The 19,109-nt window shown below is 41.9% G+C and overlaps 1 protein-coding gene and 1 non-coding gene across 9 annotated transcripts in view; both read left to right on the top strand.

Moving 5' to 3' along the window:
* Positions 1 to 19,109, top strand: part of LOC134210268 (uncharacterized) — a 332,517-nt gene that overhangs the window by 304,501 nt on the left and 8,907 nt on the right. For all 8 annotated transcript variants that reach the window (XM_062686313.1, XM_062686314.1, XM_062686309.1 and 5 more), the window contains one exon: positions 2,735 to 2,897. In XM_062686313.1, the coding sequence (XP_062542297.1) occupies positions 2,735 to 2,897 (163 nt within the window). The remainder of the gene's footprint in view (positions 1 to 2,734; positions 2,898 to 19,109) is intronic.
* Trnat-agu (transfer RNA threonine (anticodon AGU)) lies at positions 137 to 212 on the top strand. The gene has a single exon. It is a non-coding gene; the product is annotated as a tRNA-Thr (tRNA).

A 19,109-nucleotide genomic window follows, 5' to 3' on the forward strand; every position in this document is an offset into this window, starting at 1 on the left:
CCTCTAATGTGGACGTGTACCATACACATGTGGAAGTATTGGCTTGAGAAATGGATTGCGAGTGATTTGACTATGCGTCCAATTTGGGAATCTCGAGCTCGTTCAGTAGCCGCTAGGTTGCGATGGCCGACGGAGGTCCTTCGTAGCTTAGTTGGTTAAAGCACCAGTCTAGTGTACTGTAGGGTCATGGGTTCGAGTCCCATCGAAGGGAAAGTGGTTACCTCCAATACATTTTCCAAATCAATATCTTCCACATAACGTACATATTCACATATGAGTTTCATAACATTGTAAATTAACGTATGGTGCTTGGCTTTGCAGTTCCGGCATGAGAATTAAGAGGGACATTCTATTGCTCGATGTCCACGTTTAAAGCAGTTGCGGCAAAGTGCTTGGCTTCGTAACAACCTGTCACGATTGGAAACTAACATCTCTTGAAAGGTCATGCACTGGTAGAGAAGATGGCCTTCCGGACATGCAGCTCAGTACCCACTAGACCTTTGAACGGTACTGTAACTGGAGCGAAAAGTGGACAATCTTCTCTTTGAGAATATTCCACTTTGAAGTCGGAAAACTTGGATGGTAGGAATGTCAAAACTTTAACTCTTCGTTGCAGGAATTCGGTCAGGTCTTCTATAGTGTACTCCTCCTTGGACGACGAGAATTCTTCTCAACAATATATCCTAAAGCAGCAGATCTTTGTAATCGGCGGTCCAGCTGGTCCAGTGTCTGCGTAATTCTTTCGAATCCTTCCAGTAAGGAAGGGTCTATGGAAGGCATTTGGCTAATGTCAATACTGCCTCCACAAGCATAACTGTCCCATATTGATATGAATTTCATATCAATATGGAACAGGTAAGCTTGCCGCGGCAAAATATGTCTACCGAAAAATTTCTTTTTTTGTTCCTCAGAACATATGTATGTAAACATCTGTATTAATCTCCCAAGTCGTTTAATCTACATGAAATTCATTAAAAATTATTCTATAGTTGTGGAGGTATGCGTAATGCAAGTTTTGAAGAAACTGTTTGAAATTATTAAAACATATTTCGGGGAAACTACTTCAATCAAATATTTCAGAAAAAAAAACCATGGGGTTGTGAATACCCTGGGAACTGCCCCTGGGTGTGGCTTGCTGGCACTTACCCTGGCTTCGGCGGTCGGGCCGGGTGAGCCGGGTTCAAACCTATGTCAACCTCTCCGGTATGGATGAGCCGGTTGTTCGGTGAAGTGCAGTTATTCCGACGACCGAGCGAGTGTTAGTCGGAAACCGGTTTGCGGTATACGTTGGCGTCAACGAGCTCATGAGATCAGTCCAAGTCTGATTGAGTTTGCTTTATTCTCTCGGTCGGTCGGTCGCTCGATCGGTACTGCACAACAACAGGCAATGAGAAGTGGCGCGGCGGTCGTTGTCTCAGGCCGGTTTTGTTTTGATTGCAATATTATTGCGCGGTATTGGATCTCGAACAGAGCAGAGGAGAGGGCTGTGGGTTACGAACAATTGCTGGTTTTTAATTTATCGCCTCCGAAGAAAGGTAGACAGCTGTTGAATCTTGATTTAACACTCGCCTTTTTTGCAACGATTGTAACCCTTTCGCTTGGGCGGTAAATATTGCAATGTTTACAGAGAGATTCAGAAAACAACAATTATTTGTGTCATTGGTTTTGGTTTGAGCACGCAGCATTTGAGTCATCATTATTTTTACCTGATTGCGACGAGGATCCTCCTCAATGTAGGTTGTATTTGAATTTGCATGTAAATCGATCGGAGATCGATCGTCGGGATGCGGGTAATGAACACAATAATGTTGCTCCCCGTAGTTTTATGTCACGATTACGAAAGAATCGACTCACCTCGCATTGAATTGTTCTCTACTTTTTGCAATTGAAGAATAGTTTAGTTTTAGAAGGTTTTTTAGTCTGAATCTATTATTTGTGCTAAGAAAAGTGCTCATCTTTATGGAGGTCATTTATGGGATTTATCGAGTAGGTGATTAACCACAACGCAAAAGTTCCTGAAACTGTGAAGATATCATGCATATAATATATACTAACTCTGCCTAGTTGAAGTGAAGTCTCACTAGAGAAGCAAGGTCAAACAGCTACCGCTGTAGCAATCCCAACAATCGTCGATCAACAACATCAAGTTTGTTGATTTATAACGTGTGAAAGGTTGACCGTTGTAGTGGACAGCTTGAAGAGCTTACTTAATTTGATTAATCACGTAGATATCGATGATTGAATATAAGAAATATTTCTCTCCACTTGAAGGGCAAAGCATTTCTAATCAAAAATTTCAGCAGTAATGCCAATCACTTATACACCCAACCAGCGATTGTTAGATTTTCTAACAATTCTGTATAAGAATCTACCAAAACATGTATAGGAACTGGGCATATGCGAAATTGTTAGATTCTTATACAAAAAATGTAAGAAAAGCTTACAACATTGTTAGATTCTTATACAATATTTGTATAAGAATCTAGCAATTTCGCATATGCCCAATTCTTATACAGGTTTTGGTAGATTCTTATACATAATTGTTGGAAAATCTAACAACCGCTTGTTAGGTGTAGCTAAGCTTAAGGCATCCATCTAAGATATTTATACTTAAATTTTATAATGTTCACTAAATCCCAGAAATCAGTTCAATATTCATTAATTTCATCACATTTGTGTCAGTCAATAATCGATTACTAAATCTTCATCTTTCCCTCTTTTCTTCCATTTCCAGTGCATGACGGCGTACGTCGAGTTCGAGATCTCCGAAGGTGCTTACGAGGTGTCCTGTCCGGATGCGATGTGTCCCGCCCAGGGGATCATCACGATCGGCGAGATCATTACGCTGGCATCGCCCTCGCTGGTGGAGAAACACCACCGCTATCGACTGAATAGAGGTGAGGCACCCATTCCAAATGATGATTGATGGCGATAATTGTGTTGCTCCTATTAATGCTGTTTGGTTAAAAATTATCTCCTGTCAGTTGAAATTTCATTTGTCAAGTAGTTTTGGGTGTGCGTGCGTTCAATCACCTAATTGGAATCAGAAAGGGAACAAAGAACTCAAACAAAACATGGTTTAGTGTTGGCGCAATTCACAATGATGTGGGGGCGAACCAAATGGCAACAGTCTAGGGACACGTGCTATTGAGTGTGGGTTCGAATATGCCCCAATATAGGAAAACCAGAATCATTTCATAACAGCGCAAAGGTCATCACTGCCTTCTCTCTGTGTATCTGTGTGTATCCAATTCTTGTCTAGTGCTAGAGTTTTTCTGTACTGTTGTTACTGTACTTCCGTGACCAGTGCTGCAAAATGTCATATGTCTGTCATTTGTATAATTTGTCCAAAACTTTGTTTTGCAGCCCAATTCACTTCAGAGTTCAAACTTATTGATACATTTAAATACATTTATTTTTCGTTAGCCTCTGGAAATGTTCTCGGAAACTTATACAAATAAATGGCAAAGACATTTTACAACAATGGCCACGATCGATTCTGAGATTCAGCTCGTATTTCCATTCTTATCCTGTTTTATGTGATTTTTGTCATAAAATGATGAATCGTCCCAGGTTTTAGACATTTGTCCCGCGTTGGAAAATTTCTTGCATTTCCAGTTTGTGTGGCCCCAAATGGCCGGAGCGAATTGTTATTACAGCAGCTCTCCGTGGGTGCGTGTGCACGCCACGGAGGTCTGACCAGGAGAGGCCGAGTCATGGCTTGCTGCGTACTGATCGACGCGCTGCGGTGTTAATATATAATCTCACGCTGATGGTAACTTACTCAAACCCCACATTTCCCTTCTTCTCTCATTAAAAAAGGTAAAAAAAATCCTCTATCATAGAACGTTTTGATTTTTTTTAAAGTTATTTACGCGAGACGAAGATGAACATATTGCTTTTGAGAAACCGATACTTTCCTTTGAAAACTGAACTCCAAAATAAACTTGTCTGATCATCGTGGTTTTCAGTCGCAGAACAACGAAATGCAAGTCAATAGGTTGTATCATTTAAATGTTAAACTAGGTTCCAATCCTAGTGTTATAATATTGATCTAACAAGAAATATTTTATATTGTAGCAATAATCTAAGTATCTTATACCGTCCATCAAATCTAACTATCAGCTTCACATATAGTAATACCAGCAAGCTAACCTTCAACATATCGATGTTGAACTTGCTAACAACAATGCTTAGAACATGTGTTCCCAAACTATGGGCCGCGACTCCCAGGGAGGTCATGGGCTGATCAATGATGGGTTGCGAAAGACGAATCTTGATTCATACTTTTGCCCCTATTTCGTCCCAAAAATCTATCACTGCCATTAGATTTGGATCTATGTAGTGAATGGGAAACAATAAATTTTGAGATTTTGTCAAATACATACAATGAAATCAAAACAATTCAAATCCAATCTAAATTCAATCCAATTCCAATAAAAATCCAAGCCACATTCAATCCAATTCCAATCAACATCCAATCCTAATCCAATCTAAATCCAATCCAAATCCAATCCAATCCAAATCCATTCCACATTTAATCCAAATCCGTTCAACATCCATTCCAAATCCAATCCAATCAAAATCTAATCCAAATACTATCTAAATCCGTTCCAAATCCAAATCTAATAAAATGCTATTCTAATCCAAATCCAAATCAAATCCAATCCAAATCCAGTCCAAATCCAATCCAAATCCAACCAAATCTAATCCAAATCCGTTTCAAATCCATTCCTAATCCAATCCATATCCAATTCAAATCCATTCCAATCAAATCCAAATCCAACCAAAATCTAATCCAAATCCTATCTTAATCCGTTCGAATTCAAAATCATTTCCAATCCATTCAAAGTAATATTCGCGACCTCATTTTTATTCAAATTCTAAAAGCCAATGTGGGAGAGTCGCAAGCAATATGCGATTCTGCTAGGTGGGTCGCATGTACAAGTAGTTTGGGAACATCTGGCCTAGGATATGATATTTATCTAAAATTTCGCAGTATATACCTAAATTTTAGACTTATGTTAACCAATACTATTAGCCAATAACTCCAAACTTATGACTTTGTGAATGTTGGCAAAGTTTTTGAGCTTCGCGAATGTTGGATATCTCATCCAACGGGTAATCCCGCTACGACTACTAAGTCAGTAAATTCCAAAATAAACTTCAAGATAATATGTTAAGCCTTCAAAACAACTTTGTATCATACGATAGATCTCCATATCTCTCAGATTTCGATAGAACTAGCTTAATTGGTAGTCTCATGTACACCAAAGTAGCCAAGTTATACATTACAAACTAAATTTATTTTAACCAAAATCAGTGCTTCCATGACCCGCCTTGTGATTTTCTAGATTGTCAACCCTCTTCTCGGCAGTCTCCCAGACACGCCTTGTGGTATTGCAAACCACAAACCATTTTCCAGCGGTCTCCCACGCTTTGTGATTTTCCAAACCACAATCCATTTTCCAGCGGTCTTTCAGACACGTTTTGTGATTTTCTAAACCACAAACCATTTTCCAGCTCTTCCAGGCACGCTTTGTGATTCTCCATACCACAGTCCATTTTCCAGCGGTCTTCCAGACGCGCTTTGTGATTTTCCAAACCACAATCCATTTTCCAGCGGTCTTCCAGACGCGCTTTGTGATTTTCCAAATCACAATCCATTTTCCAGCGGTCTTCCAGACGCGCTTTGTAGCAATACAAACCCATTAGCACATTAACAATTGAATTCAACTCACCTTTTATAATCAGCGTCAGGATCCAACAAATAACCTGGAAGGATCGCCAAAATGTGTGGCCCCAAATGGCCGGAGCGAATTGTTATTACAGCAGCTCTCCGTGGGTGCGTGTGCACGCCACGGAGGTCTGACCAGGAGAGGCCGAGTCATGGCTTGCTGCGTACTGATCGACGCGCTGCGGTGTTAATATATAATCTGACGCTGATGGTAACTTACTCAAACCCCACACAGTTAATGTCCCGTGAAAAAAAGCTGCAACTTAATAAACATTTTTAAGAACTTGTTAGATTTTTAAACTTGTAAATAATAATATGAATTGACAGCTGAGACGTTGCAGTTTGGAGAGACATCCACATATAGACAATATCAACGTGTTAGACTGTTGTAGCCTAGTCGTTAGTGAGCCGGAGAAAAATGTATGTAATTGAACCCCCGACACAAGATTTATCATAAGTTAAACAGGAGATTTGAACGTGACATTGAGAAACGTTCGGAAAGGTAATTGATCTTGAGGTGAGTAACTTGAAACTAAAACGTCGAAATCCTGTTTAATAAGAATGGACTCTGCCAATCTGTGAACAATTTTACCACAATATCCATTTGACAGTTGACGGTTCTTTAGATACAATTTTTTTAAATCTTTATTTCCGTAAATATTGCATCGACTTCAGTTCTTCACTTGTCATGATATCGCCAGTGCCAGAGAGAATTGAAAGCAGCGACCTTTCCCAAGCAAAAAATACAATGTTTAACAAAGCAACATTACAACACTTAAAAAAACATTTAAATTTGATTGGAAAGTAATAGCAGGACGAAAATACAGGACAGAACTTTTCGGATCGGAGGATTATCGCAATAAACTGATCAGAACGTCAGTTCAGCGATGACAATATTCAGATCCAGTCAAACAAAAGAAAAAGGATCACAGAACGCGTGACTCACTCGGAGAGCGACTGTTTTCGTATTTCTGCTACACAAGAATTGGTCGGTTGGTGTCAAAATTGGGAAACGATGTTAGCGAACCATGTTGAGATTATGGGAGGGAGACACCTATACCTGGCGTATTGTAGAGCTCCACAAAATAGTCGGTCTTGGGCGACGTTCTTCCAGTTATGAGGCTCGGAAGCCTCCTTTCAAGAGGCTCGGAAGCTTCCTTTCAAGAGGCTGGGAATTTTGTTGTTTCTTTTGGAATGATATTACGACGGAAAATGGCTTTGAACGGCATGGAAATTAAGAAATGAATAAAGAAATAAAGGAATGAAATGATGGTGGAGTTCCGAAATTCCTTGAGCTGCCACCAACGGTAGTAGAGCTTTTTGAAAGGAGACTTCCGAGCCTCATGAAAGGAGGCTTCTGAGCTTCTAGAAAGAAGGCTTCCAAGCCTCTTGAAAAAAGGGTTCCAAGCCTCTTAAAAAAAAGCTTCCAAGCCTCTTGAAAGGAGGCTTCCGAGCCTCTTGAAAGAAGGCTTCTGAGCCTCTTGAAAGGAGGCTTCCGAGCCTCTTGAAAGGAGGCTTCCGAGCCTCTTGAAAGGAGGCTTCCGAGCCTCTTGAAAGGAGGCTTCCGAGCCTCTTGAAAGGAGGCTTCTGAGCCTCTTGAAAGGAGGCTTCTGAGCCTCTTGAAAGGAGGCTTCTGAGCCTCTTGAAAGGAGGCTTCTGAGCTTCTTGAAAGGAGGCTTGAGCCTCTTGAAAGGAGGCTTCTGAGCCTCTTGAAAGGAGGCTTCTGAGCCTCTTGAAAGGAGGCTTCTGGAGCCTCTTGAAAGGAGGCTTCTGAGCCTCTTGAAAGGAGGCTTCTGAGCCTCTTGAAAGGAGGCTTCTGAGCCTCTTGAAAGGAGGCCTGAGCCTCTTGAAAGGAGGCTTCTGAGCCTCTTTAAAGGAGGCTTCTGAGCCTCTTGAAAGGAGGCCTGAGCCTCTTGAAAGGAGGCTTCCAAGCCTCTTGAAAGGAGGCTTGAGCCTCTTGAAAGGAGGCTCTGAGCCTCTTGAAAGGAGGCTTCCTGAGCCTCTTGAAAGGAGGCCTGAGCCTCTTGAAAGGAGGCTCTGAGCCTCTTGAAAGGAGGCTTCTGAGCCTCTTGAAAGGAGGCTTCTGAGCCTCTTGAAAGGAGGCTTCCTGAGCTCTTGAAAGGAGGCTTCTGAGCCTCTTGAAAGGAGGCTTCTGAGCCTCTTGAAAGGAGGCTTCTGAGCCTCTTGAAAGGAGGCTTCTGAGCCTCTTGAAAGGAGGCTTGAGCCTCTTGAAAGGAGGCTTCTGAGCCTCTTGAAAGGAGGCTTGAGCCTCTTGAAAGGAGGCCTGAGGCCTCTTGAAAGGAGGCTTCTGAGCCTCTTGAAAGGAGGCTTCTGAGCTCTTGAAAGGGAGGCTTCCTGAGCCTCTTGAAAGGAGGCTTCTGAGCCTCTTGAAAGGAGGCTTCTGAGCCTCTTGAAAGGAGGGCTGAGCCTCTTGAAAGGAGGCTCTGAGCCTCTTGAAAGGAGGCTTGAGGCCTCTTGAAAGGAGGCTTCTGAGCCTCTTGAAAGGAGGCTCTGAGCCTCTTGAAAAGGGTTCCAAGCCTCTTGAAAGGAGGCTCTGAGCCTCTTGAAAGGAGGCCTGAGCCTCTTGAAAGGAGGCTCTGAGCCTCTTTGAAAGGAGGCTTCCGACCCTCTTGAAAGAAGGCTTCTGACCCTCTTGAAAGGAGGCTCTGAGCCTCTTGAAAGCAGGCTTCTGAGCTTCTTGAAAGGAGGTTTCTGAGCCTCTTGAAAGGAGGCTTCTGAGCCTGTTGAAAGGAGGCTTCTGAGCCTATTGAAAGGAGGCTTCTGAGCCTATTGAAAGGAGGCTTCTGAGCCTCTTTAAAGGAGGTTTCTGAGCCTCTTGAAAGGAGGCTTCTGAGCCTCTTGAAAGGAGGCTTGGAGCCTCTTGAAAGGAGGCTTCTGAGCCTCTTGAAAGGAGGCTTCTGAGCCTCTTGAAAGGAGGCCTGAGCCTCTTGAAAGGAGGCTTCTGAGCCTCTTGAAAGGAGGCTCTGAGCCTCTTGAAAGGAGGCTTGAGCTCTTGAAAGGAGGCTTCTGAGCCTCTTGAAAGGAGGCTTCTGAGCCTCTTGAAAGGAGGCTTCCTGAGCCTTGAAAGGAGGCCTGAGCCTCTTGAAAGGAGGCTTCTGAGCCTCTTGAAAGGAGGCTCTGAGCTCTTGAAAGGAGGCTTCTGAGCCTCTTGAAAGGGAGGCTTCTGAGCCTCTTGAAAGGAGGCCTGAGCTCTTGAAAGGAGGCTTCTGGAGCCTCTTGAAAGGAGGCTTCCTGAGCCTCTTGAAAGGAGGCTTCTGAGCCTCTTGAAAGGAGGCTTGGAGCCTCTTGAAAGGAGGCTCTGAGCCTCTTGAAAGGAGGCTTCTGAGCCTCTTGAAAGGAGGCTTCTGAGCCTCTTGAAAGGAGGCTTCTGAGCCTCTTGAAAGGAGGCTCTGAGCCTCTTGAAAGGAGGCTTCTGAGCCTCTTGAAAGGAGGCTCTGAGCCCTCTTGAAAGGAGGCTTCTGAGCCTCTTGAAAGGAGGCTTCTGAGCCTCTTGAAAGGAGGCCTGAGCCTCTTGAAAGGAGGCTTCTGAGCCTCTTGAAAGGAGGCCTGAGCCTCTTGAAAGGAGGCTTCTGAGCCTCTTAAAAGGGGGGCTCTGAGCCACTTGGAAAGGAGGCTTGAGCTTCTTGAAAGGAGGCTTCCGAGCCTCTTGAAAGGAGGCTTCCGAGCCTCTTGAAAGGAGGCTTCCGAGCCTCTTGAAAGGAGGCTTCCGAGCCTCTTGAAAGGAGGCTTCCGAGCCTCTTGAAAGGAGGCTTCCGAGCCTCGGAGCTTCCGAGCCTCTTGAAAAGAGGCTTCCGAGCCTTTTAAAAGGAGGCTTCCGAGCGTCTTGAAAGGAGCCTTTCTAGCCTCTAGAAAGGAAGCTTCTGAACTTCTAGAAAGAAGGCTTCCAAGCCTCTTGAAAGGAAGTTTCCAAGCTTATTGGCATGAAGCTCCCAAGCCTCTTAAAATGAAGCTCCCAAGCTTCTTGAAAAGAGGCTATCAAACCTCTTGAAAAGAGGCTATCAAACCTCTTGAAAAAAGGCTTCCAAGCCTCTTGAAAAAAGGCTTTCAAAGCCTCTTGAAAGGAAGTTTCCGAGCCTCTTGAAAGGAGTCTTCTGAGCCTCTTAAAAGGAGGCCTCCGAACCTCTCGAAAGGATGCTTCCGAGCCTCTTGAAAAGAGCCTCGTACTAGGAATCAAAAAGTGGAAAGTGAGATAGCTAGGAAGAAGAAAGAAGGAAGAATCAAGGAAGAAGAAAAGTAAATGAAAATTGAAAAGAGAAGAAGGAAAAGGAGGGAGGAAGAAGGACGAAGGAAGAATGAAGAATGAAGGAAGAAGTAAGAAAGAAGGAAAAAGGAAGAAGCAAGAAGGAAGAAAGACGAAGAAAGACGGATGAAAGAAGAATGAAGAAGGGAGAAGGAGGAAGGAAGAAGGAAGAAGGAATAAGGAAAAAAGGAAGACGGACGAAGGAAGAAGGAAGAATGGGTAAAAAAGAAGGAAGAAAGAATAAAGAAGATAGAAAGAAGGAAGAAAGAAGAAGAAAAAACAAAAGAAGCAGGAAAAAGTAGGAAAGAAGGAAGAAGGAAAGAGGTTGAATGAAGGATGAAGGAAGATAAAGAAGAAGATAATAGAGGGAAGAAAGACGGAAAAACAAAGGAAGAAAGGAAAAGAAAGAAAGAAGAAAGAAGGGAGAATAGATGGAGATAAAGGAGTAAGCGAGAATGGATGAAGAAGAAGGAAAAAGGAAGAAAGAAGAAAGAAAGAAGTAAGAAGGTAGAAAGAAGATGGAAAAACAAAGGAAGAAGGAAAAAGGAAGAAAAAAAAGGAAGAAGAAAGAAAAAAGAGGAAGAAGGAAGAATGAAGAAGGGAGAATGAAGAAAGAAGAAGGAAGAAGGAAGGAAGAAACAATAAAGAATGAAGAAGGAAGAAAAAGAAGGAATAAGGAAGGAGGAAGAAAGAAGAAGGAAGAAAGAATAAGGGAGAAGGAAGAAGGGAGGAGAAAGAAGGGAGTAGGAAGAAAGACGAAAGAAGGACGAAGGAAGAAGTTCTCTGTTCTCAGTTCACTTTTCTTTTTCACTTTCACTTCTCACTTCCTACTTCTCATTTCTCACTATTCACTACTCGTAATCTGAGGTCAGCAGGACAAGATGCTAAATTAAAGAATCCCTTTTTGACACAGTTTTTGAAATCATTTTGTAATTCAAGAGAAAAGACACATTTAGATCATAAAATACAAAATAAATTTTCATAAATGGAAACAGTCGAGTCAACATCAAAACAGTCATTCCGTGCCGATAGTTCGAACGAGCCAGACGTGTGTGCTGTGTCTCATCGCGGATTGTGTTCGGTAGTGAAAAGGCTATTGTGTGGTGCGCTCCTACCTACGGATCCAAGGCGATCACTGTCGGCGAGTGAAGTAGCTGCTTCTGGCGACGCCAGTGAAGCAGGCTATTGTTACTGCTGCTACCTACAGCAGCAGGGGCAGATAAGTGGCAAAACTTTTTATTGTTCTCCCTTCTGTTTGATACAGAGTGGGACTGCTTAGAATTAATCGAATTAGTTTTTTTTAAGTTTTTTTTTTCTAATTTGCTATTAGTTCTAAGTTAGTATAAGCAAAATTATCCTTCCACCTTGCGGGGTGAGAATGGAGGAGGAGACTGGAGAAGGCAATGTGCCTGCTAAAAATGGAGGGCGCACTCGATTGTACCATGCGGCTTCGCCTGGGCCTTGGGTTGTTTACTTTCGGCAGAAAGTAAAAAGCCTAGATTTTCTCGGCATTAAACGAGATTTGACGCGTCGTTTTCCGAAGCTTGATTTTAGCCAGATCAACAGGAACAAACTACGCATCACCGCACCTACATACCAGGTGGCGAATGAAATTGCTGGCGACAGGGCGTACAATGTTGAATATATGGTTTATGTCCCTCGCGGGAGGTCGAAATTGAAGGTGTGATCAACGCAGCGAGCCTGACTTGCAAGGATGTACTTGCGGAAAAGGCCGCCTAAAGAATGCAATGGAGTCTACCGTGGATATTCTGGACTGCAAGGAATTGCATTCAGCAGCCACGGTAGATGGAAAGAAGGTATATTCCAAGTCAGGTTCGCTTCGGGTGACGTTCGCCGGTTCGATGCTCCCAAAATATGTTGATATTGAAAACATGCTATTTCCGGTGCGACTTTTTGTGCCAAGGGTATTTAATTGTACCAATTGCAAACAACTTGGTCACACTGCCGAGTTTTGTGACAACAAACCACGTTGTGGCAAATGTTCTGGAAGGCATCGGGAGGAGTCCTGCCAGCAACAGGCAACAAAATGTGCTTATTGTGGTTTGAATCCTCCCCATGGTTTGCAGGAATGCCCGGTGTACAAAAAGCGCACCCAAAAAGTGAAGCGCTCGTTGGTACAGCGCTCCAAGCAGTCGTATGCGGAAATGGTTAAGTCGCAAGACACATCCGCCACAGCCACTGCATCGACTGCTATTTCAGCCACCGTTCGTGTAAGTGATTATTATGATTCCATATCCATTGATGAATTGGACTCTGACGCAGCCGATATGGATGATCCTGCGGAGGTACACGTGCCCGAAAAGAGGAAGCAACCGTCTTCCCCGGGATCGCGCCGCAAGAGAACAAAAACCATCCATAAAAGCTTGGCAAAATCTGATGGTAATGGGGTTTATTTAAAATCCTGAAGCAACCTGTCCCTACTGCTTCTTTTGATCCTAGTTGCAGTAAGGCATTCCGCCATTGTTAAAATCCGATGTTTCGAAGAAACATCCGGCTAGGAGAATCAATGAAAGAAAAAAAGTAATTCGCACTTCTAGTAAAAGTATTCCGTCCAAGCGAGGATTGATCTCCTTTAAGGACCTTCTGGACCGTTTTTTGAATTTATTCAATATTCCGAATTCATTGAGGCCTATCATTGACCTTTTTATACCAACAGTGGAAAGTTATCTGAAGCAATTGACTGTTTCATGGCCCCTTCTTGCAGGAATTGTATCTTTCGATGGATAATACGGCCAATACCCAAGATACAATCACTGTGCTGCAGTGGAACTGTCATAGTCTGAAACATAAATTGGACGTGTTCAAGTTTTTAATTCGCAACTCCGATTGCGATGTATTTGCACTCTGTGAAACATGGCTTTCTTCTGAAGATGAAATCAACTTCCACGATTTTAATATTATTCGCCAAGATCGGGATGATCATTATGGTGGCGTTCTTTTGGGGATCAAAAAATGCTACTCCTTCTACAGAATTCCCATTCCGACTGTTCCCGGCTTAGAAATCGTCGCATGCCAAGTAAATGTGAAGAATAAAGATCTTTGCATAGCTTCAGTGTACATTCCTCCAAATGCCTCTATTAATCGTCGACATTTTTGGAGCGCAGTCTCCCTCCTATCATCTCCAGTATTGATATTGGGTGATTTGAACGCACATGGTATTGGATGGGGCGAAACGTATGACGATTATAGAGCGCCTATTTTCTATGATTTGTGTGACGATTTCAATTTGAATATTTTGAACACTGGTGAAGTAACTCGAATAGGACCAAATGGTCAACAAAGCCGTATTGATCTGTCTTTATGTTCAAATTCACTATCATTAGATTGCACGTGGAAGGTAATTCAAGATCCCCATGGTAGTGACCATATGCCGATAGTCACCACAATTAAAAGTGGCTGTCATCAATCTGAGCCAGTTAATGTTCCTTTCGTTCCTCACGAAGAACTGACTGGCAAAAATTTGCATCGGCGGTAAAATTTTTTTATTGACTCAACTGATACTCTTCCACCTTTGGATGAATATCGATTCCTTATTGAGTTGATTCAAAAAAGCGCACTAGAAGCTCAGAAACGACGCGTTCCAAATACATCTGTCATCAGAAGACCACACACCTGGATGGGATGATGAATGTACTAAGTTGTATTCTGAGAAATCTGATGATTTCAAGGCTTTCCGTAAACATGAAGGTCTGAGTTGTTTTAAGAGAATTTGAGGCTCGAAAGAAAGCTCAAAAATCTTCTCAAGGCAAAAAACGTAGCTACTGGCGACGTTTTGTCGAGGGACTATCACGAGAAACCTCAATGACAACACTTTGGAAAACGGCTCGCAACATGCGGAACCGCATTTCCACCAATGAGAGTGAAGAATACTCCAATCGATGGATATTCAACTTCGCAAAAAGGTCTGCCCAGATTCCGTACCAGCAGAACTGCTATTTCGAGAATCAGTCACTGATCCCGGTTCTTTGGGTGGACCATTCACAATGCTGGAACTTTCTATGTCTCTTCTTTCATCGAATAACTCTGCTCCGGGATGCGATAACATCAAATTCAATCTTCTTAAAAACCTCCCAGATATCGCAAAAAGACGATTACTTGACCTGTACAACTGCTTCATGGAGTACAACATTGTGCCACCTGAATGGCGACAGGTCAAAGTTATAGCTATTCAAAAGCCTGGGAAACCAGCGTCTAATCACAATTCATACCGACCGATTGCCATGCTATCATGCATGAGAAAATTATTGGAGAAAATGATCCTTTCAAGAGTCGACCATTGGGTCGAAGAAAATGCATTGCTTTCAAATACTCAGTTTGGATTTCGAAAAGGGAAAGGAACAAACGATTGTCTAGCGTTGCTTTCTTCAGATATACAACTGGCCTTTGCGCACAAGGAGCAATTGGCTTCAGTATTCTTGGATATTAAGGGCGCTTTTGATTCAGTTTCCATAGAAGTACTGTCAGACAATCTGCACAGTAGTGGATTACCCGTTATTTTGAACAATTTCTTGTACAATTTGTTGTCAGAAAAACAAATGAACTTCACACTCGGCACTCTGACAACTTCCAGAACTAGCTACATGGGCCTTCCCCAAGGTTCATGTTTAAGTCCCTTGCTTTATAATTTCTATGTCAAAGATATTGACAATTGTTTGGAAGGACAATGCACGCTCAGACAACTTGCAGATGATGCCGTGGTCTCTCTAAGAGGTCCATGTGCAGCTGTCTTGCAAGGACCATTGCAAAGTACCCTAGATAATCTGACTGTTTGGGCCAGACATCTAGGGATCGAGTTTTCACCGCAAAAAACTCACTTGGTTGTGTTTACTAGGAAGCGGTACCCAGCTCAACTGAAACTAAAACTGTTGAATGATGACATCAACCAATCTTTATCTTCTAAATACCTTGGGGTCGTGTTTGATTCTAAATGTACTTGGAACTCCATTTTGAGTATTTGATACAAAAATGCCGGAAAAGGATCCATTTTCTACGTTCTATCTCCGGAACCTGGTGGGGTGCTCACCCGGAAGACCTCATCAAACTCTATAGAACGACTATTCTCTCTGTTTTAGAGTATGGCTCTTTCTGCTTCCTCTCAGCAGCTGATTGCCACCTGATCAAATTGGAACGAATTCAGTATCGTTGTTTGCGTATTGCCCTTGGCTGCATGCATTCAACGCATAACATGAGCCTGGAGGTGCTTGCTGGAGTCACTCCTTTAAAGCACCGTTACTGGGAGCTCTCACTTAGAATACTCGTCAAATGTGGAACAAGTAACACACTTGTCTTAGATAACTTCGATAAAATGCTTGAACTGACTTGTCGTTCAAGATTCCTTAGAGTCTATCTCAACTACATATCATCAGATCTTTGTCTTCCGTGTTATAATCCACCTCGAGTTCACTTCACCAACGACAGTTCCTCAATTGAATACGATCTGTCCATGAAATACGCTATTCAAGGAATACCAGATCATCTTCGACAAATATCTATTCCCTCCCTTTTTTCAGAAAAATATGAACATGTCAATTGCAACAACAGATATTTCACTGATGGTTCTCGCATTAACGGATCCACTGGCTTCGGTGTTTTCAATGTAACTTCAACCACCTTCCGAAAACTTCAGGAACCGTGTTCGGTTTATGTTGCTGAGCTGGCAGCAATTAACTTCGCTTTGGGGATAATTTCCAATCAGCCCGTAGACCATTATTTCATCTTCTCGGATAGTCTTAGTTCTATCGAGGCACTCCGGTCGATGAAACCTGTTAAGCACGCATCTTACTTTCTTACAAACATAAGAGAGCAGATGCGTGTTTTGGTCGAAAGATCATTCAAGATTACCTTTGTTTGGGTCCCATCTCACTGCTCAATCTACGGCAATGAGAAGGCAGACTCGCTGGCAAAGGTGGGCGCACAGGAAGGTGAAGTTTATGATAGACAATACTCGAGCAACGAGTTTTTCCCATTAGTCCGTCAGAGTACTCTTCAAAGTTGGCAAAGAAATTGGACACACAACGAACTTGGACGGTGGCTATTTTCCATAGTTCCAAAAGTTTCTGGGCGAGCGTGGTTCAGAGGTGAGGACTTAAGTCGAGGCTTCATTCGCGTGATGTCGAGACTTATGTCTAATCACTATTCACTAAACGCACATCTGTACAGAATAAACCTTGTCGATAGCAACTTATGTAGGTGCGGAGCCGGTTATGATGACATCGATCACGTAGTTTGGTCCTGCTCGGAAAATGACGCCTCCAGAGAGCAATTATTGGATACCCTTGTGGCCCGAGGTAAACAACCCTTCAGGGAAGTTCGCGGTGTTTTGGGAGATCGTGATGTTGTCTATATGCAGGCCATTTATAGTTTTCTTTGTGCTTCTGATATCAAAATCTAACATTTTGTTTTTTTTCTTTCTTTCTTTAAAGTTTTTTTTTGTTCTGTCTCTGCCTTTTTGTTCCGTAGAGCTCCATAGCTCTTGCCATCCGGAAGATGCTCCCAGTTGAACCATTCCTCGAGCACGACGACACGCCACATCGTCACTGACGCCAAATGCCCGGATGAGAAGCTGAAATTTCCTGATCCCAAATCCTAAGCCCCGTCCATCCTTAAACATTGTAAACTAACCTCGAGTCACCACGAGTACGCTGGCTTCTACCCCCCTCTTACTAACCGTGTAATAAAATGATATTGATTGTATATATCACAAAGAACAATGGCTCCGTAAAGTGTTATACACGCCTGAGCCTACCAAATAAACGAAATTGGAAAAAACATCAAAACAGAGATTGAAAAATGTATATACTTCAAAATACAAATAAGACAATGAATAATATAGAAAAGTGCGAATTTTGTTGTCTTTTATTCTGAAATTTTTAAGCATACTATGAATTCAAACAAAATATTGCTAGTTGCTCGCGATAAAACCTAATATGCTGGAAGACTTTAAGTATATATCCAGCCCAAGGCTGGCTCGTCTCGTGGTGCCTTCAAGTAATTATCTTTAACTTGTGCAGTTTTTTACTAGTCTGTTTAATATATAAACTTTGAATAGTTAAGTCCAATACCAACGTAATTCGTCGTCAGTTTGTGGATAGACTTCTTCTTCTTCTTCTTCTTCTTCTTCTTCTTCTTCTTCTTCTTCTTCTTCTTCTTCTTCTTCTTCTTCTTCTTCTTCTTCTTCTTCTTCTTCTTCTTCTTCTTCTTCTATTTTTCTATTTTTCAGAACTAACTCTCTAACATGTATTTTTAAACAAATGCCAACCAAGTAGGATAAGTATTTAGTATTGTCTGGCTCCTACACACTTGCTTCATCAGCAACGATGCGCGATGAAGTGGGGTTGTGTGAGGCTGTGCCAGTTGGTCGTCAGATCCCAACCCGACCACATACAAAAATCGCACCTCTAGTTCAGCCCAGGACCCGAGTAGACGAAAATAGCTCAATAATATCACATGTTGATTAGATAGCAAAATGAGATATGGACATGATCAATCATAAGAGATAAAAGAGATAAAAGGTCAGACGACAATATCAATATTTTGCACTAAAATATCATGAGGAGATCAAGTTATGCTATTTGTAAGAAGTGATCAATATCATGTGCCATTAGTTTGTTCTTATCCATAGCATATCTTGATATTCAAATGATATTTCGGTGCAAATTTTTGATATTGTTGCCTGATCTTTTATCTCTTATATCAATCAAGTCCATATAATGTTTTGTTATTCTTTTCATTGCTTCTGCCCGGAGAGCCAGAAAACAGTAAATACTCATCCTACTTGGTTGACATTTGTACAAAAATACATGTGAGAGAGTTAGTTCTGATCTCATCAGTAGCCTTCTGAGCTGCGGAGGACGACGGAAGTCCTTCGTAGCTTAGACAGGTGCTTTGTCTAGCGTACTGGTTTCGTGGGATCAAACCCCATCGAAGGAAGGAGTTACCCTCCAATACATTTTTCGAACTAAATCTATCACCTGTTGTAAATATGCTTAAGTCGAGTTTCAGACATATTTAGTAAATAATAATCACTATGTGTGTATGTATGTGAGTTAATGTGTGTATGTGTCTTCAGTTTTTGGAATTTAGTATTGTCCGATTACCTCGCAACAAGTTGCATTCGATGGAGAATTCGATTCCATTCTTTGGTGTTAAAAATTGGCCCGATCGGACATTGAATTTCGGAATTATTGAAAGATCGATGATGAAGATGGACAATTGTCTCCAAATTAGGAAGTTAATAGATGATACAGTTCAGTAAATAATTTGAAATTGACCTCACCAAAGGCTGAAGTGAAATTCGAAAGAGCCAGTAGAGCATTTGAGAAACGTCTCCAAGTTAGCCGAAAAAAAACTTGACAAGTTAAAAGAAGCAGATTTATCATGCGGAACCGAGCGAAATAAATCGTGGACATACGGTGTTAATAAATCGTATGACCAATTATCAAGTAATTTCGGTTCCGGAAAACTGAAGTGAGTTTGGCGTACTGGTTCAAATTGTACAGTTAGGTCGACGGAAACTGGACAAACTTTGCACTGAAATGTTTCTTATCTTAAACACAATGGAACGTGTAGTTTTCCGGCTGTAGCAGTCTTGTAACGCAACAAAAACAAGTTAACTTCTGCATCCGACGGTTTCGGTAATTTATCATCACAGTATCAACAGCATTTACAGCATGAAGACCCAAGCCATTAAGCAGCGTTTTATTTTGAGACACTGAAGGCGGTCTAACTGTTGAGGTCGAAATATCTGTAATATTACAGTCAAGTGGTGGAATTAATTGAGAAAGCACTAACTTGTCTTATGACTATGCAGTATGTAGTTTACCCTGAAATACCTTCAATACAGTAGATGAACTGAGAATAAAGACAATTCTTGTGAATATTACCAATAAAATCAGATTTTTTGGGAAATTTATTTTCCATCAGCAAATATTTCCATTTTGTTTCTACTCTATGTATAAAAGAATATGATTCTCTGAGCTATGTGCGCAAAAAAGGTTAGTTCTACTACATTATTACCGGAGCTTAATGTAGGCATGATACAACTAGTACACGACTTCATACCTACTCAAAATGGCTCAAAAGTGCATCTCA

Source organism: Armigeres subalbatus, chromosome 2 (genome assembly GCF_024139115.2).
Source record: "Armigeres subalbatus isolate Guangzhou_Male chromosome 2, GZ_Asu_2, whole genome shotgun sequence".
NCBI lineage: Eukaryota > Metazoa > Arthropoda > Insecta > Diptera > Culicidae > Armigeres > Armigeres subalbatus.